General features: G+C 44.6%; 1 protein-coding gene across 2 annotated transcripts in view; it reads right to left on the bottom strand.

The window, feature by feature from the left end:
* Nucleotides 1–16,106, bottom strand: part of PAX5 (paired box 5) — a 106,455-nt gene that overhangs the window by 65,023 nt on the left and 25,326 nt on the right. For both annotated transcript variants that reach the window (XM_042882863.1, XM_042882864.1), the window contains exon 6: nt 1,813–1,988. In XM_042882863.1, the coding sequence (XP_042738797.1) occupies nt 1,813–1,988 (176 nt within the window). The remainder of the gene's footprint in view (nt 1–1,812; nt 1,989–16,106) is intronic.

Raw genomic sequence — 16,106 nt, 5'->3', positions numbered from 1 at the left:
AATGGGAATGTTAAAGCAAATGACTAGCAAACTCCATTTGTAATTAAAAATGCCTAAGCAAAACTATTCTGCTAGGGACCTTTCGTATACTACAGTATCTTTTCCTCAGAAATATGTTTCTCAGCATCTGTTTGTCTTCTCAGTCTGTGCAGAAAGTGCCCTTTTTACCTGATCAGTAGAAGCATATCCCCAGATTTGATGCTCTGGTTGCACAGCCATTCCAGTTACAACTGCTTATACAGATCCAGGGAGATCCTTGCTCCAGCAATAGCTGAATATCCCTGCAGAAGCCAGCAGACTTCAGAAACATGCTCTTTTAATTCTTCTTTCTATTAAACCATCTCTTTGTGTTCATGTCTGGACTGCATCCCATGAGCTACAGTTCTACAAAACTCAGAAAATTTGGAATACAGAAAACTAAGGAAGGTATATGAAAGTTAAGCAGGGACAGATCTAGCATCAAACATCTCTGAAGTGACCAATACTGAAAGTGCTTACTGTAGTAGGAAGTGGATCTGTGCCTGTCCCCTCCATTATCCCTGGTGTTAAGGATGGGATAACCACCATCTAGTGGTACGTGAAGGCCATTTCACCTTCAAAACGTGCTGCTGGCTTGGCTTTCCTGAGGAGCTTTTTTAAAGAAAAACTGAATTGATTTCAGCAACTTCCCCATCTTTTTCCAGGCTGAATTTAGATTTACAGAGTTCACAGATACAAACCAGGGAAACCACAGAGCCAGCAGAAACTGGTAAAAAATGAAAGACAACAAATGACAGCACACGTAGGCTTAAGGGCACATGGAGCTTCTACTCTACCACTCCACACATGGAGTTTTTTCTTTAGTTACGCCGATGCATGTTCCTCAATACTGAAGTCACAGCGGTAATAGATGGCCACGTTCCTGATACTCTCCGGTGTCTTTCAAATGTTTAGACTCCTCTAAGGGAAACCACTGTTTGTTTGCAGTTTGAGGAGTTCAAACACCTTGCTAAAATTTAATATTAGTATCACTGGAGATTAGCAATGACTGATTACATTGCTAACTATAGAAAATGCAGCAAGCGAGGCCTGTGTTGGACCTGACAGCCACACTTTCGTTTCTGTGTCCCATAAATTTAAGTCTGAGGCCTACAAACAAAAAGCATGTTAAGAAACACAGCCAATAATTTTTCTTTTTTTTTTTTTTTGCTTTTACTTCTGCATAGCGTCTGCTAAAACAGAACTTTTCCTCCAAAACATCGTGCTGAATCTTTTAAAATACACTGCTAGTCTGCAGGTGCGACAAATTTACCTTCACATATTAATTGGGTGTTTCTCTCTACAAATGGCCAATTAAATGACTAATAAGCCATTTCCAGATATAAAAAGCTAATTTGTGTGCGCAATCAAGCTAACTATGGGCCAAAATTAGGCATAGAGTTTTACAAATCTATTCCTTATTTTCTGCAGCTTACTTTACGTCCAACAGGAGTATCAGAAGACGTGATGCTCCTCATGCCCTCACTTGATGTGACTGGCCCAGATCAGGCGTAATTTCATATCTGAACACATGCTAACCTTCACACAGCTGGTGTTTTGTGTCATTTTTAATAGTCTTCCGTGGTCAACATGCTCTTGGCTGAAGAGCTTGATACGACACCTGTTTCTCCATGCACATCTGTTTCTGCTATTCTACTATTCTACTATGCACTATTCTGTTTCTACTGCACATTTCAGAAATAATTTTTTGTTGTTTTCCACTAAGGAGGCCTCTGCCAGGAGAAAGCATATCTGGAAAAAGAAAAAAAAAAAGTTTAATGTTTGGAACAGTACCTGCTCTGGTTTGATGGGCTCTGTTGTCGTGAAAATGTCAGAATAATGCTGCCTCTCGAAGACTCGATCCAACACTTCTAACTGCTGCTGGGTGAACAGGTCTCCACGCATCTGTTTCCGAAGAAAATCTCTACCCGGGAGAGAATGGCCATTGGGTACTGGAGGTTCCTGAATACCTTTCAAAGAGGACAAAGAAGACCGAAGAATAAATGGGCATTAAAATGATGAGTGTCTATTTTATCCACCGTATAGGTGGGTACTTCATTGCTTACACAATGAAGAATCATAGAGTACAGGAGCAAGATGCACACTGCTAGAAGATGGATTGATTATTCCTCCATTACAGCTGACTCTCAAAGCAATCATCTACCATCACTGACTCCACGTATAATTCAAAGGCATGACAAAGGGTAGCAGTCACACGTTTGTTCTCAGCGCTGCCATGCAATATTTGAGAACCTGTAATGGTCAAGCTGCAGTAAGACATGGGAAGATAAGTACAAAACCTGACGTTAGATCCACAGTCCACTTGGCCCAGCTCCAAGGAGGTCTGCTTTGCCTGTTCACTGTCATAGCTGTGCCTGTGACACCTGCCAGTCTTGCTGAGCTCCATTCTATGCAAAGGTTTGACTATCATGTGCTCACATCAGGAAGCAAGGACTCATACTCCAGAGCCATGTTCAGCTTGCAGAAACTGGACAGTCAGTTTTCCAAAGAGACACTAATAGCAGCACACAACCATTGGAGTTACCACTGCAACACTCTGAGGAAGCACTCTCCCAGCTCACAATACTACTTAGTCGTAATTTCACTTCACGTTTCTTAAACTGATTGGCATGATGAAAGCCAGGGCCCTAAGTTAAATTTTCTCACTCTATCTCCCCCTCCTTCCAGCAGAGGTTGTTAACAGAAGTAGTAAGTGGCTGCTCATGGCTTAAAAAGCCATGAGACAAGTTCGAAAAATGTTTAGATAAGCAGTTAAAAAAAAACCTCTTGCAATATGGGAGCTTGATTCAGTTTGCTTTACTGAAAATTCGCAGTGGTTTCCTGTCTTTCCTTCATCTGTCAGTGCTAGAAATACATCTTCAACGTTCTGAAGGCAGAGATATGCAGTATTCCTAAGGACTCCAGGAGGTGGAACTCCAACAACAGCAGTGAACATCAGATTTTGACTCCAGATGGCAACACCACACTACACAGAGGAAGGAAACATTGGAAAAAAAAAAAAAAAAACCCACAACATTTGTTTGCTTGCAAAAACCAACGCTTAGATCTTCTTTGGTGGGTTCCTCATCACATTTTCTGATAGCAAGTATAAAATGGCATCTGTGCAAAAAGACCACGTTGCTGCCAACACTTCCATCTTCATACCTGAGCTGGCCATCAGTAACAACTGAAGTGCAACAGACAAGATTTTCCAAAAAGAACAACTGATTCAAGGTCACCTTTTAGCACAACTGAGTGCTGCAACAGATGCTGTGTACCATATCCAGAAAATCTGACTCTTTTAAGACAGGTCTCCAAAACTGAAGGAAGAATATATGGAAACACTTCTTGAAATCCAGATCAACCTCTATAAAATTTTCTTATGCTAAACAGGCTTTTGAAATTAGCAAGTAATGCTGGAAGTGTTCTTCTAGATTTTCTTCTGATGGTTCAGGTAACAACAGTGTTATATTTACCTGCTTAAGTGAAGTCAGGCAACTTAAATCAAGAATAGGCAATGTTGGCATCTGTAAAGTGCCAGGATCAGTTTAAACCATGCAGAAAAAAATAAGAGCCTGTCTTCTGAATAGAATGTATAAAGATATATACGGAGCTACGAAAAAATATGAGCAGATATAAGAGAGCAATGTATCTTTAAGTCTTATTTTTTTTCCTTTGCTATTCTAAATCAAATAATATCTAATTGATGTAGTGCTGGGTTTAGTCAACCATCACTTATAAAATTAAAATTCCAGTTGCTAGCTGCTTGGTAGCAAAAGGCAGGGGGGACTTTCTCTCTGGAGCATGAAAACACAGGCTTTAAATTTCAAGTGGAATCGTAGAATGGCTTGGGCTAGAAGGGACCCCAAGGATCACCAAGTTCCAACCCCCCTGCCACAACGATGTTATTCATAACTTGGCATCAAAGTTGAAAGTTTTTACAGTTTTGGCCCAAATTGGGCAATAAAAGAGAAGGAATGATCCAAGAGGTTAGTACTGCCTGGAAAACCTTCCCTGTGACTCTACCAGGGAGCATGCATCATCTCTAACAGTGTACGCATCATCTATACATCTAAACACGAGGTGTACAATGAGACCAGAGTGTATTTGCATCCAGTGCAGCAGACTCGTGTTTCACAAGCAGCCCTTGTTCCACAGTGTTTGCACAGAGCACAGCTCTGCTCTTTTTCCAACGAATACATTTGGAAGAGACGGACTGATGGACACAGCAATGGTAGGACAGGGCAGGCACTAGCAGGTCAGTCTCAGGGCACACTGCTGGGTGCTGTGCTGTCATCCCTGCCCCTAAGGCTTCTGATTCACAAGTATCTTGTGAAAAGTTTGGGAAGACACACTATCAAGTGCCAACATCTCTGATCTGGTCACACCCATCCCTATCTGCCCTTCCTCCCAGACCGCACAAGCAGGAGCCAGCCATGAAAGTTCAGGAAGGGAAGGACATTTCCAAGGAAGCTTCTCTGTGTGGAAAATCCACACATAAAGAACATACCAGACACACAGACACAGGCTCCTGAACGATGTGCCTCTCTGGCACAACGCTGGCAACATGGTAAGGTATGAAAATAAATAAGGGAATAGAGCTTTGGAAGGTTTTGAAATTCAAGATCGGGATTCGATGCCCTGCTGGGAGTGCAGCCTGGAGAGGAAACCACAGGGAGCTGCCTCCTCCCTGCCCAAACACCAGTGTGTGTTAAGGTCTCTGATGGCAACCCAAGGGTCTGGGGCCAGCTCAGCCTTCAGCCATGCTTCCCAACAAAGTCCACTATTGCTGAAATGAAGGAGCAATGCATACATACTCTGCTGATAGGGAGAAAGCTGGGCAGAAAGGAGGCAGAGCTGAAACTCACGGAACAGCTGGCTGCTGCTCAGAAGATCCAACATTTGTGTCATGAGGCTTTGTCAGCTGCCCAAGAAAGCTGCTCACTTTCATAGAATTATAGAATCATAGAATCATAGAATCACAGGATGGCCTGGGTTGAAAAGGACCACAGCGATCATCTAGTTTCAACCCCCTGCTGTGTGCAGGATCACCAACCACCAGACCAGGCTGCCCAGAGCCACATCCAGCCTGGAAATTTCTCTATTGCTCTCTTACCACATCCCGTCAGCAGAGGGGTTGTTCTCTCTCACTGCGTTTCCCAAACTCTGACTAACTGCAGGCGACTGCCGGATCTCAGTTTACAAGGAAAGGACTTTCTGTATGCTGCACACGACATCTAAAAAGTTCACAAAGGTCTTTAGGATACGTTTGGCTTTTAGTCATTACGTAAATGTGAGATAATTACCATCAGCATTATGTACTGTTTGGATACACTAGAACATCTTCGATAATTAAAATACCACAGGCTCATTTGTAACAGTTTCAGTTATAAAATGGGCTCCAGGGAGAGGTAAAACATTTTTCATAGTCAGTGGATGCACCTAGGAGAGTTTTGTTCTGTTGACAGCAGCACTACATGTGTACCTATCTACTTGCAAAGCACTCAGTTCGCTGTCCTATGGCATCTTTCCAAGATGGCCAATCATAGAATCACAGAATCACAGAACAGCCCGGGTTGAAAAGGCCCACAGTGCTCATCCAGTTCCAGCCCCCTGCTGCGTGCAGGTCACCAACCAGCAGCCCAGGCTGCCCAGAGCCATATCCAGCCCGGCCTCCAATGCCTGCAGGGATGGGGCATCACAGCCTCCTTGGGCAACCTGTTCCAGTGCCTCACCACCCTCTGGCTGAAAAATGAATAACTAAGAGCACAGGTATCATATTCTCCTTAGGAAAGAAGACTCTCACCCCAAACAAACGTTTTGTCCTTTACCAGACTATATTTATAGGTCGGAATCGTCCCACAGGATCACGGCTTTCTGAACAACCCTGGATGCTATGCTATGCACTTCCCACCAGCACAACACCAAAAGCCCTTTCCCATGCTTAACAGAAGTCCTGTTAGTCTAGGAGGAGTTATGCACAGAACTGGTCCAGCCCTGGGAAGAGGTACCACACACAGAGCTGCCAGCAAAATCTGCCTAACCTGTATGGATTTCACCTGGAAGAACAGGGTCTTTGTTACTACAGCTTTATTCCTGGGGACCTAGGAAATGACAAGATCAGTATAGAGAACCCGATAAGCTGTGACTGCATTTTGTAGCATAATTTTATGGTTAATTACCTTTCCTCAACACATTTTCTGAAACTGCAGGAGACATCCACAATTGCCAAACATGTCTACAACAGATTTTTTTCCCAATACTCACCATGCAAATCATTCATTTTTAAACAGTGTTTTGCTTATACAATTCTAGTGCCATAGGTCAAAATAAGGAGAACAAATGGCTGTCAGCCCTATCTTCACAAAACACCACAGCAAGTTTTGAGGCCCTACAGCTTAGCACTGAAAAAAAAGCAAAGTCTGAAGATATCTATTTAAAAGGAAAGAAAGAAAGAAAAAGATCCATTCTCTCTAGCATTATTTCACAGAGGGAAAACAGTACAATTTAATTTCTGTGTTATGAATCAATCCTGCAAAATAGCACTGGATAGATGAGCCCCACAGAAGAATCTAAGCCAGGTGACAGGAATTGGTGCCATGCACAACTTCAGCTGGGTATTTCCACTGTTATTAATCTTCACAATGCTCTGTGAATGGCACATGCTACTGGTATGCTTGCCTGGAGTGAAGAAAAGAGAATCTTCTGGTTTTGGGCTTTCAGGTTGTTTTATTTTTTAAACAACTTGGGTTTGCAGGGTTAATTAAGGAAGTAAATAGCTGGTGCAATGAATGGCCCATATTCATAAAGGACGTGGTTTCTGTCTCTAATTTGTACTGTCCAATTTCATTACTTGGTATCATACCTAATTACTCCACCTTATAGGGAAATGCAGGCTAATTAGGAAGGATGTTATTCACCACATTTAAAAAACGATGAAGCAAATGAAATATTACCGAGAGGTAAAAAGGTGATTTGTTTCCTTGTAGCATGTCTGTAAATTAGCCCAGAGAAGATGAAGACTTTGTTTAATTACCACTCAGGGAGGCTTTGTTTAAAATGCAAACAGAATTTTTATGGCACCTTCTCAGGCCCATGTGCATTTGGCAGCAAGCGGTCTGCTGGCCTTCCTAGGAAGGTATTACTTTCTGAATCATAGATGCTGTGAGAGACCTTTGTATTCACACCATCTGAGTTCTCTAAGCTCCGTTATTTATTTTTTCAAATGACAGTATTACTAAAAAGAAACTTTATATTTCGAAGTGTATGCAGCTGATCATCACACACAGGTTTCCAAGAGAAATCACTACATTTCACAAAGGCGGGTATGGGTTTTGCTGTAGATCAAAGTGAGAAAGAGGGGAAAAAAAGATAAATCACCAGAGATCCAAAAATACTTTTCATTTGGAGAAGATATCAGGCCATTTCGATAGCACTGATAGAGTCTCTGCTCTGTCTCCATTACCCAGTGAAGGCAGCCGGAGTCAGGAGCTGACTACGCTAGATTATATTCCCTATAAGATGGCCACCAATATATATATATATGATCTTCAACCTCTATTGATTGACCAATTTCACAAGCAAAGACTGGTGAAATGAAGCTGAAATGAACATCATGCTTTAACTCATTGAACCCATCAGGCCTGAGTTAATCTCACTGCCCACTGTCTCTGATAGAATTCAATTGATCAATCATGTTTCGGTGATAGTACCATTTCAGTGGCTTATTGCTTCTTCATTTCAAAGCTTGACCCGTCAGATATACCAAGACCAGCTCTGCTTTTCTTGGAGACACAGAGACCAGCACCTGCCTACTGCAACACATCGCCTTATGTCCAGGCTTGGGGAAAAAAAAATAAGAAAAAAAAAAGAGGAATTTTTGCTGAACACTCCCATCTTAGCATTGTATTTTCACACCTATTACACTGATTTTACAGTCAGAGTGGCAGTAAAAACACAACGAGGCCGAGGAATCAGAATTCCCTGCCATTTGTCAGCTCCCATTCGCACACGACCCTGCATTTGGGCAAACATTGAAGACTGACTGCATGGCCTCCCCAAGCTCCATCCTGCAGGCACAGCACCAAACGGAGCGGTGCTACACCCTTCTCCCACATGGACAGGCTGCTGGCTGGTGCTGCCTGCTAGCCCAGCAGAACCAGGGAGGGGGGAGCTGGAAGATCACAGCTCCCAGCGCCTGCTGGCTGCAGCAGGATTGCCACGGTTTTGTCACCATTTCCCATCTGTTCTTTCCTTCAAACACATGGTTGGCCTAGGTGCACCCTCAAACTGCCCCACAGCCCAACCCTCATCCTGCATTTGGCTTTGGCACAAGGGCGTGCTGCTGCCTAGGGCAGTCCGTGCAGGCACAGGGCTGCTCAGTAGCAAAACAGTTCCCACTTTCGTCGCCCAACAGCCGTCTGTGAGCCATGATCTAGCCTCTCTGCGCTGGCAGAGCAGCTCTCTGCTGGTTGAGATGGCTGCAAGCCCTGCCTGATACACAGGACGCAGCCTGGTGCATGTGCCCACAGGTGCACCCCATTTTGCTGCCACACAAAGCATGAGTCCAGGAATGCAGAACTGCATCTGGTGAACCGATACCAGCAGAAAGAGGGGTTGTTTAACTGCACAGCTTTCCCATGGGGTTACTGCCCGCTTCCTGCTTCTGTGATTTTAATCCTACAGTAGCCACGTAGGAATCTCATAACTGACACACCTTGTGAGCCTGACAGCCCATCTGTTTGAAGCAAACGCTCATGTGCACAGTGCCACTGAGTGGAGCAGGACTGCCCGTGCACGGGAGCTACCACGGCAGCCCAACTGTGCTCCAATGGCCCATTGCACAGCACAGCATGCCTCACCTATGCCCAAGGGCTGCCTGCCACACTGCCCGGGGCTGTTGGCAGTCCTGTACAGGAAGACCAGGAGCCACAGCAGTTTCCATGGCCACCTGCCCAGTCCGTGGGAGCGGCAGCAGGGCTGATGGAGCTGCTGTGCACATTGTGACTGCTCTTACAATGCGCTTTTATTTTAAAAAGCAGCAAAAATGATGCCCAGAATACCTTCTCCAGTGCAGAATTCAGAACCAAGGAAGGCTTGTCACTAAGGAAGCTGAGCCAGGAGGTCCTGGAGCTGCCCTGCAGGAAGCAGGCTTTGCATCCCTCCATGGTGCACAGACACACACTGAGCAGCAAGGTCCTACCACCAGCTGCAAAGCATGGGAGAAGGCTGCTGCCTCTGTGACTTCCATCTCTTGCCAGGAGAGATAGAAATTCAGTGCATGTGTATATAAAATAACTTGTGTCTGGTTCATCCATTAATTATTATGAGAAACCAATTCTGTTCGTAATCCATTCCTGTAAGATGTGTTCAGCAGCAATCTGTGTAAGAGTGGACATTATTTCATGTAGTCTCAGTCTACAGTGCATTTTTAAATCACTATAATAAGATCATCAAACCTGCTTTAACATAGTTTATACCTACTTCCATACCACACTATCACGTATTTTCATCATTTTTTCCCCCCCAAAATATTGTTTCTATACGCACTTAGCGACACTGAAGATGAAATTTGGTTAGCTTTGGAAATGTCGACCCCGTCTGCTGTTACAGGAGACGGAGAGTGCACAGCCCTAAGAAACCTCTGCGCTGATGGCATACAGAGAGAAGTGCTGCACAGGGCAGGCAGTCTCTGCTCTCCTGCAGGCATTTGCAGGCACTACCGTGCTGCACCAGCAGCAGAACAGGAGAGGAGAGCCCTCCTTCCCCATCATGGAGGATTCAGTTATCTGCAGAGCACTCTGATCTGGCCTTGCCAGACCGAAGCACAGGAGCAGAAAAGGTTGCTACAGGAGGTTTGAACATTGCAAGAGTGCAGGCTCTGCGTGACCAGTAGCACCTGCAGCCTGGCGACAATCATCCCTCAGTGTCACTGACAGGGACAGCCAAATTTCTTCCCTTGCAAGAAATGACACTTGATGAGAAAAACACAGGCTATTATTCAACTTACAACAGTCGAAACTAATCTTTCCATGCAAGTTGAAAACAGTAAGGCATAATTTCCACTTGATATCCTGAATACTTTGCAAAGCAATCTCTGCAAAAGTTACCTGGAGATAATAGAGGCAGTGCAGGGCTGACCCACGCTGCTGTCACCGTGTGCCAGACTCACTGGTACTGAGAGCACTGCGGGGTCTCTAGCACCTTCTCCACAAGCAGCTTGTACAAAAAGCCACTGCTAACTATGGATTTTTGACGTGCAAAGTTTAAATAAAGACTTGTTTCACAACACCAAGGGCTGCAGCCTCGTGCCTGCAAACGCTTAATGCTGAACAAAGAAATCTCTCCAGTGTATTCAGCAGCATGGCTTACATGCAGAACACAAACCACAGGAATAATTTTTAAATACAGGTTACACCGAGTGCGAATTTAAACATGCTTTTCTGCATTTTATCCACATCCATTAGTTGAGTGGTGTCATTAATTTTTGAAAACCCTCTGCAGCTCTGTAGCGTGGGTTGGTAGACCTCAAAAATTGTTGACAACTTCTCACATTTAGGAACCACTGCTACACATTTGCCTTCCACTTCTCGGTGTGCCTGCGTGCACTCTGCTGCACAGCCCTGCTCTGTGCTTAAGGAGGTGTGCAAGAACGCTGGGTGCACTGCCAGCACCACTGCCTGCCTTCCTTCCATCTCCAACCAGCAATGCCAAAGCAGAGAGGTTTCCCCCTTAGTTCAGCTTCTGAAGCAGCAGAACGGTGCTTTTGCTCCCACTGACACTATTTTAGCTTTTCAGGTGTATTTACTGCTCGGTGCTACTTGGCTCTTTTAAAAGCCGCAGAAGGGAAGATGACAAAAAAAGCAATCAGTGACAGAAGATAAATAACGTTTTGCTGTGGATGTTTTTGTTTTACAATTCTGCCTTAAACGTTCTGAGGCACTGAAACAAAAATGATGAACTAAGATCCTACGTTTAAGGGAAAATAGCGTAGCTCTTTGCTAATTACTGTAATTAATTAGTGTCATCTAAACATTAATTATTTATCACGCAGTAAACTCAGCAGTCTACTGTACAATTCCCCTGACAGTGAGCTTATCACAGGAACACTCCTATTAGGGAGCTGTGGACTGTATGCATCCCCATTATTTCCTGCCTTGCTGATGGGGGGCCTGGGGGTCCCTTCTGGGGCTGCACCACCAGAATGCTGGCAGCAGACTCCCATAGGTGAGCTGCTCCTGCAGCAGTGCCGAGGGATGGGGAGCAGCTCCACCACACCACTGTCAGAGGTGGTTCTTTTCCTACGTGTGAGCCAAGAGTTCTCCTGGACTGCCTTATTCGCCTTCCACATAATGCATTAACTCCTCCAGGAAAAAAATGACAGCAATAATATGACCAGAACTTGGCAAATTATTTCCAAGGACTGCTGAGTCTGAATGCTACCTCTTTCTTCACGACAGCCAGCTGACGGCAAGTGAATAATTTCTATGAATATGTAATGTCGGTTTGAGAGCAAAGGTCCAGCATGACAGACACAGGTCTCTCTCGTTTTTGCTCCATGCCACAGATGCCAACAGCAGCGAATGTGATCCTGACTGCACCATACATCCGCATGGATGGCGATTTTTTTTTTTTTTTTTTTGAGGCTTTCCATCCATTGGAAATCACAGACTGACTGAATCTGAGCCCTTGTTCACAAGTGGGGATCATTTCTGAAGAACCGTCTTACACAGAAGCCTGAGCAGGGAAAATCCTGAATGAGCTGAAATAGCCCATCGTGACGCTCTTAATTAAAAATTATTTTAGTTTTCCAGTTCTACATGATTTTAGTGTTTGAACAGCTTTTAGAGATATATATGTGCAACCACTCAAAAGTAAATACACCTGCCATTGCTGCATCTGCATAAGGCCGACCATCAACCCCTCCTAGCCTACCATATGCTCCATCTCCTGACCATCTCTGCTCAAACACAGCTGACCCAGCCTGTCCATCTCCTGCAGGGCACCGCACTGCTGCCTGTGCTTACAGCACAGCACATTGCATGCACTTTCTAGGGCATTTTTCTATTGCAATCCTATGTAGTTTAACAGACCAGCTCAGCCAGCCCTCAAAAGAAGGGCAAAAGAGAATACATTTTTTAAAAATACTACAGCTTTACCTGTTAAATTTCATCAGATTCAAGGAGAGTCTTTATTTTCTATGTATGGTGTGTTTATTCTTTGTTGTAATTCTTGGCTAAAGCAGAACAGGAAAACAAATAGGGGAGAGTTGGAGGTGTTTTTTGAAATTCATAGGGACAGAGGGAAGGAGAAAGGGGGAAAGGGAGGAAGGAAATTTTTCACTTCAGAAACACTTCACTTCAGAAACAAGGTTTGCTACCATTGCATGGAAGGTACATAACACACTGACCATAGGGAGCTGCAATAAAGGGAGGGACAGGCTGTGCAACTCTATTGCCACTCGACAGGGAAAGACAGAGCCTTTCCATGCAGCACTGCAAGATGGGCTAGGGTTTGTTTCCCCTAAAGGAACCGTGGCAGCTCTGCCCATTTCTGTGGTGGGGCAATGGCCTACAGCCTGCTCGGCCTCACACCACGAAGATGAACGTGCAAGCATGCCCCTGGCCGCCGAGCCTTCAGCAGCCCCTGTCCATGGGACACATCCCACCCACCCGGCCAAAGCCTTGCGATGGCTGCCAGCATCTCACTGAGGACCTCTCCTCACCTTCCGCACTCACACACCTCTCCGTGCCTCCAGGAAAGCTGGCATCGGCTCCTACCATAACAAACTCAATCGTTCTCAGCGGTGCTCCAGCAAATAAAGTCATTAATTACGGCCCTCTCTCCACACTGCCGTTGGCTGGAGCAGCAATCAATGTGCAACCCCTCATTGCCTTCTCTCGGGGAGCAGACAGATGCCATAAAAATAAACTGCAGCCCACACAGAACCCTGCCAGTTCAGCGGCAGCAGGCTGTGCCCAGTAACAGCCGCCACGCTGCGTCAGCCGGCACGGCGGTATTTATTTGGTCTGCCGCATCCATAGGGGAAGGCAGCCCATTAAACGATCATTTTTATCTTATAACGTCAATTTACTTATACTGATTGGCTTCCTGCTGCCAAATATCAATTAAATTGCAAATGCCTGCTGAAGCTTATTTTCTGCTACTGTCTCTTTTCCTTCATTTCCTTTTTTCTTTCTCTCTCTCCTTCTTTTTGTGAGAGAGAGTGAGAGAGAACCCTATGTTCGAACATAATTTAATTTATTTCCCTTTCCATATCTCAAAGGAAAATCTATAACTCCCCCTAGAAGGCCATTTGCCCTCTGTTATTGGGAGCTGAGGTATCACAGCACCGGGCAATTTGTTTCAACCGGCTATCGGCAGCCCATCAGGACTCCTAAGGACCTCTGCCATCTCAGTGCAATTGTATCTGGTATTGCCATTTATGATTTGTTTTTAATAGGTGCTGGTAACCATCAGATTCCCAGATTTCAGTTCATACATGGTGCACCCACTCTGCTACCTCCTGCTGCTCCAGCCTGCTTCCCTACGATGTTCATCAGCTGCTGAAAGAGATTTCCACTCATGGAAATGCCTTCAAGACAGACTATCGTTAACTCAGGCTGCTGTTCTCCAGCACCCGTGTTTCTAAAGCTGATAGCGTGGCCAGAACTGCTGGAGCTTACATGCTGTTCCCATGACAAAGAGCTACATGAGCTGGCTTTGACAAACGGTGATGGATGGCACGAGCTGCCCAAGCAGAAGCTACCAGTGGGCTCTCCCCACTGTTTGCGTGCTCTCATATCCATTTCTTGGCCAGGTCTTCCCATCACAGCCATGTTCAGTCAGCTCTGGACATGCATAACTCAACTATTTTCCTGTTCTGTATGTATGTATACAACCTGTGTGCACATGGGAAGAATACTGCACACAGAGATGCATTTACAAAGTGAGAACAAACGCATCCCTGTGCACATGCTTTTGTCCAGCCAGCCATATTACCCAGCAAAAAGAGAACTGAACGTATCAGCCTGAAAATAAACAGAAAAAAAAAAAAAAAAAAAACCAACCAAAAACTGCCTGTCAGGACAGTGTTTCTCTTGTTAGGTGTTTTAGCTAGCACTGTCCTTCCTGTGACCACGGAAGAGGATGTCCACAAATGCACTGCCTACGAGAAGTAAAATCCAGTCATGGCTGTGTTAGAGTACATCATCTCTAGGGCAAAGACTGGCATATGCTGAGTAAATGACACTGATACAACACAGCGTTTGCAAGTGGGGCCCTGGGCAGGGTCTCCATGAGCCTGGTATCAAGCCCCAGCTCTCCACAACACTCCTTGAAGCCTTGCACAAGATTTTTCTAACCCCTGGTTCCTCAGCTTCCCCACCAGTGAAGTGAGGAAATCGTAACTGAGCACACTGTAACTCAGTAAAAATCTTCTGATCAGCCAAGTACTATCCACTGTAACTTGCTTGTAGTGCATCCAAAAATTCCTTAGTTCTTGAAAAAAGAAAAGAAGGGAGTTTATCCTGGGTTTGCCAAGTGCCAGGGTGATTATCATGGGGTTTGCAGTTATCTACACAGCAGACCTTTGGACAGAAGCTGCATGAATTTAGTTAAGACTGGTTTAAAAATGTAGACTAATCTGTATCAATGATGCATTCAGTAAGAAAATGAGCTGCGTGGAATACACCAGTGTGCACACGCATATATAGATCTACCTGTATAATATATACATTATATGTATACACATTTTACATATGCATAATGAACATCTGTATTCCATTTGTCCGTCATACAGCTATTCCTTATGCAGAGGTGCTCATAAAACTATCAGGAGTACTACAAAAGATCTCTGTATGTTTTTGCACAGGTGATTATTGACCAGTTCGTTCAGTGCTTGATGGAGATAGCACGATTGCCTGGGATGTATCTTGTAGGTTTCTAAACAGAAGGCTCCAGAATCAATTTGTGGTAACTGGTTAAATGTGACCAGCTTACAAACTCAGAAAGGCTACACCGAAGCCCACAGCATTGGAAGATATGTATTTTTCTTGTGAACAAGAAGTTTCAACAGTTTCAACAGAGTGAAATCAGTTTGGCCATCGATTTCAGCATTTCCACCACTCATTGAGGAACTTGTCTTGCAACTTGCACGGGGCAGTTTGTCATCTGTGCTCATTCTAGCGCCTGCTATTCTGTGAGTGTGTCACAGAAACTCTTTGCCACTGGAACCCAATCAGCTTATCACAAGGTACACCCTCTGCTTTGCTGGGTGAAAACCTGGGCTACAGTAGGAGGAAGGATGGGGGATGTGAGAATGCCAGGAAGTTCTGTGAGCTAGTTATCTGCTGGGTGCTCCATCCTGAGCCACGGCCAAGGCCAGCCATGGATACCTCCCTCTCCAACAGCTTCTGCCCATAGAGCGATGAAGGAACACTAACTTCACACTCTGGGGACAAATGCTGCATTTTCACCCGCAGCGTCCTACATGCAAACTACTAAAAACTTGCCTCAGTGATGACGTCCCTCTGTAATTTGAATTGGGCAAGCTAGAGCAAGAGATCCCAGTGGTTTACACAGATTTCGCTTGCCTGCCACCAGCTTTCAGGGGCACCATGGATTTCATCATGCTGAACTTTTCTCTTTAATGGACCAGTTAAGGAGCACTGTGGTGATCTGTGAGGCACCAAAAGACATCTGTGACAAGGATCATGAGAGCAAGAGAGGGAGAATGAACAAAATGAAGAATTACTCAATTTCAAAACTCAAAGCTGTGCACTTTAGTCATTACACAAAAAAGAGTCTTTTGACTCAGTTGCAATGTATTTTTAGGTCTTGGCCACTTTTCCCATTGCCAGCTAAGGCCATGATGGCTAGGGACTGTTGTTCCTCCTTTCTGACTGGGTTTTTTTAGGAGAAGACCTTCTTTCTCAGTCTGGAGAAATAGAGCTACCAGGATACCAGTACTCTGAGAACAAACCAGGAAGGAAACACAGAAATTAGAGAAGTAAAAATTCTTTCTTACTAACAGATTTCTGGAGAAAGAAAGAAAGAAAGAAAGAAAGAAAGAAAGAAAGAAAGAAAGA

The sequence above is a fragment of the Lagopus leucura genome, unplaced genomic scaffold (genome assembly GCF_019238085.1).
Source record: "Lagopus leucura isolate 7727_CA_CO unplaced genomic scaffold, USGS_WTPT01 Super-Scaffold_100036, whole genome shotgun sequence".
Classification (NCBI taxonomy): domain Eukaryota; kingdom Metazoa; phylum Chordata; class Aves; order Galliformes; family Phasianidae; genus Lagopus; species Lagopus leucura.
This window is presented reverse-complemented; position numbering and strand designations above follow the sequence as displayed.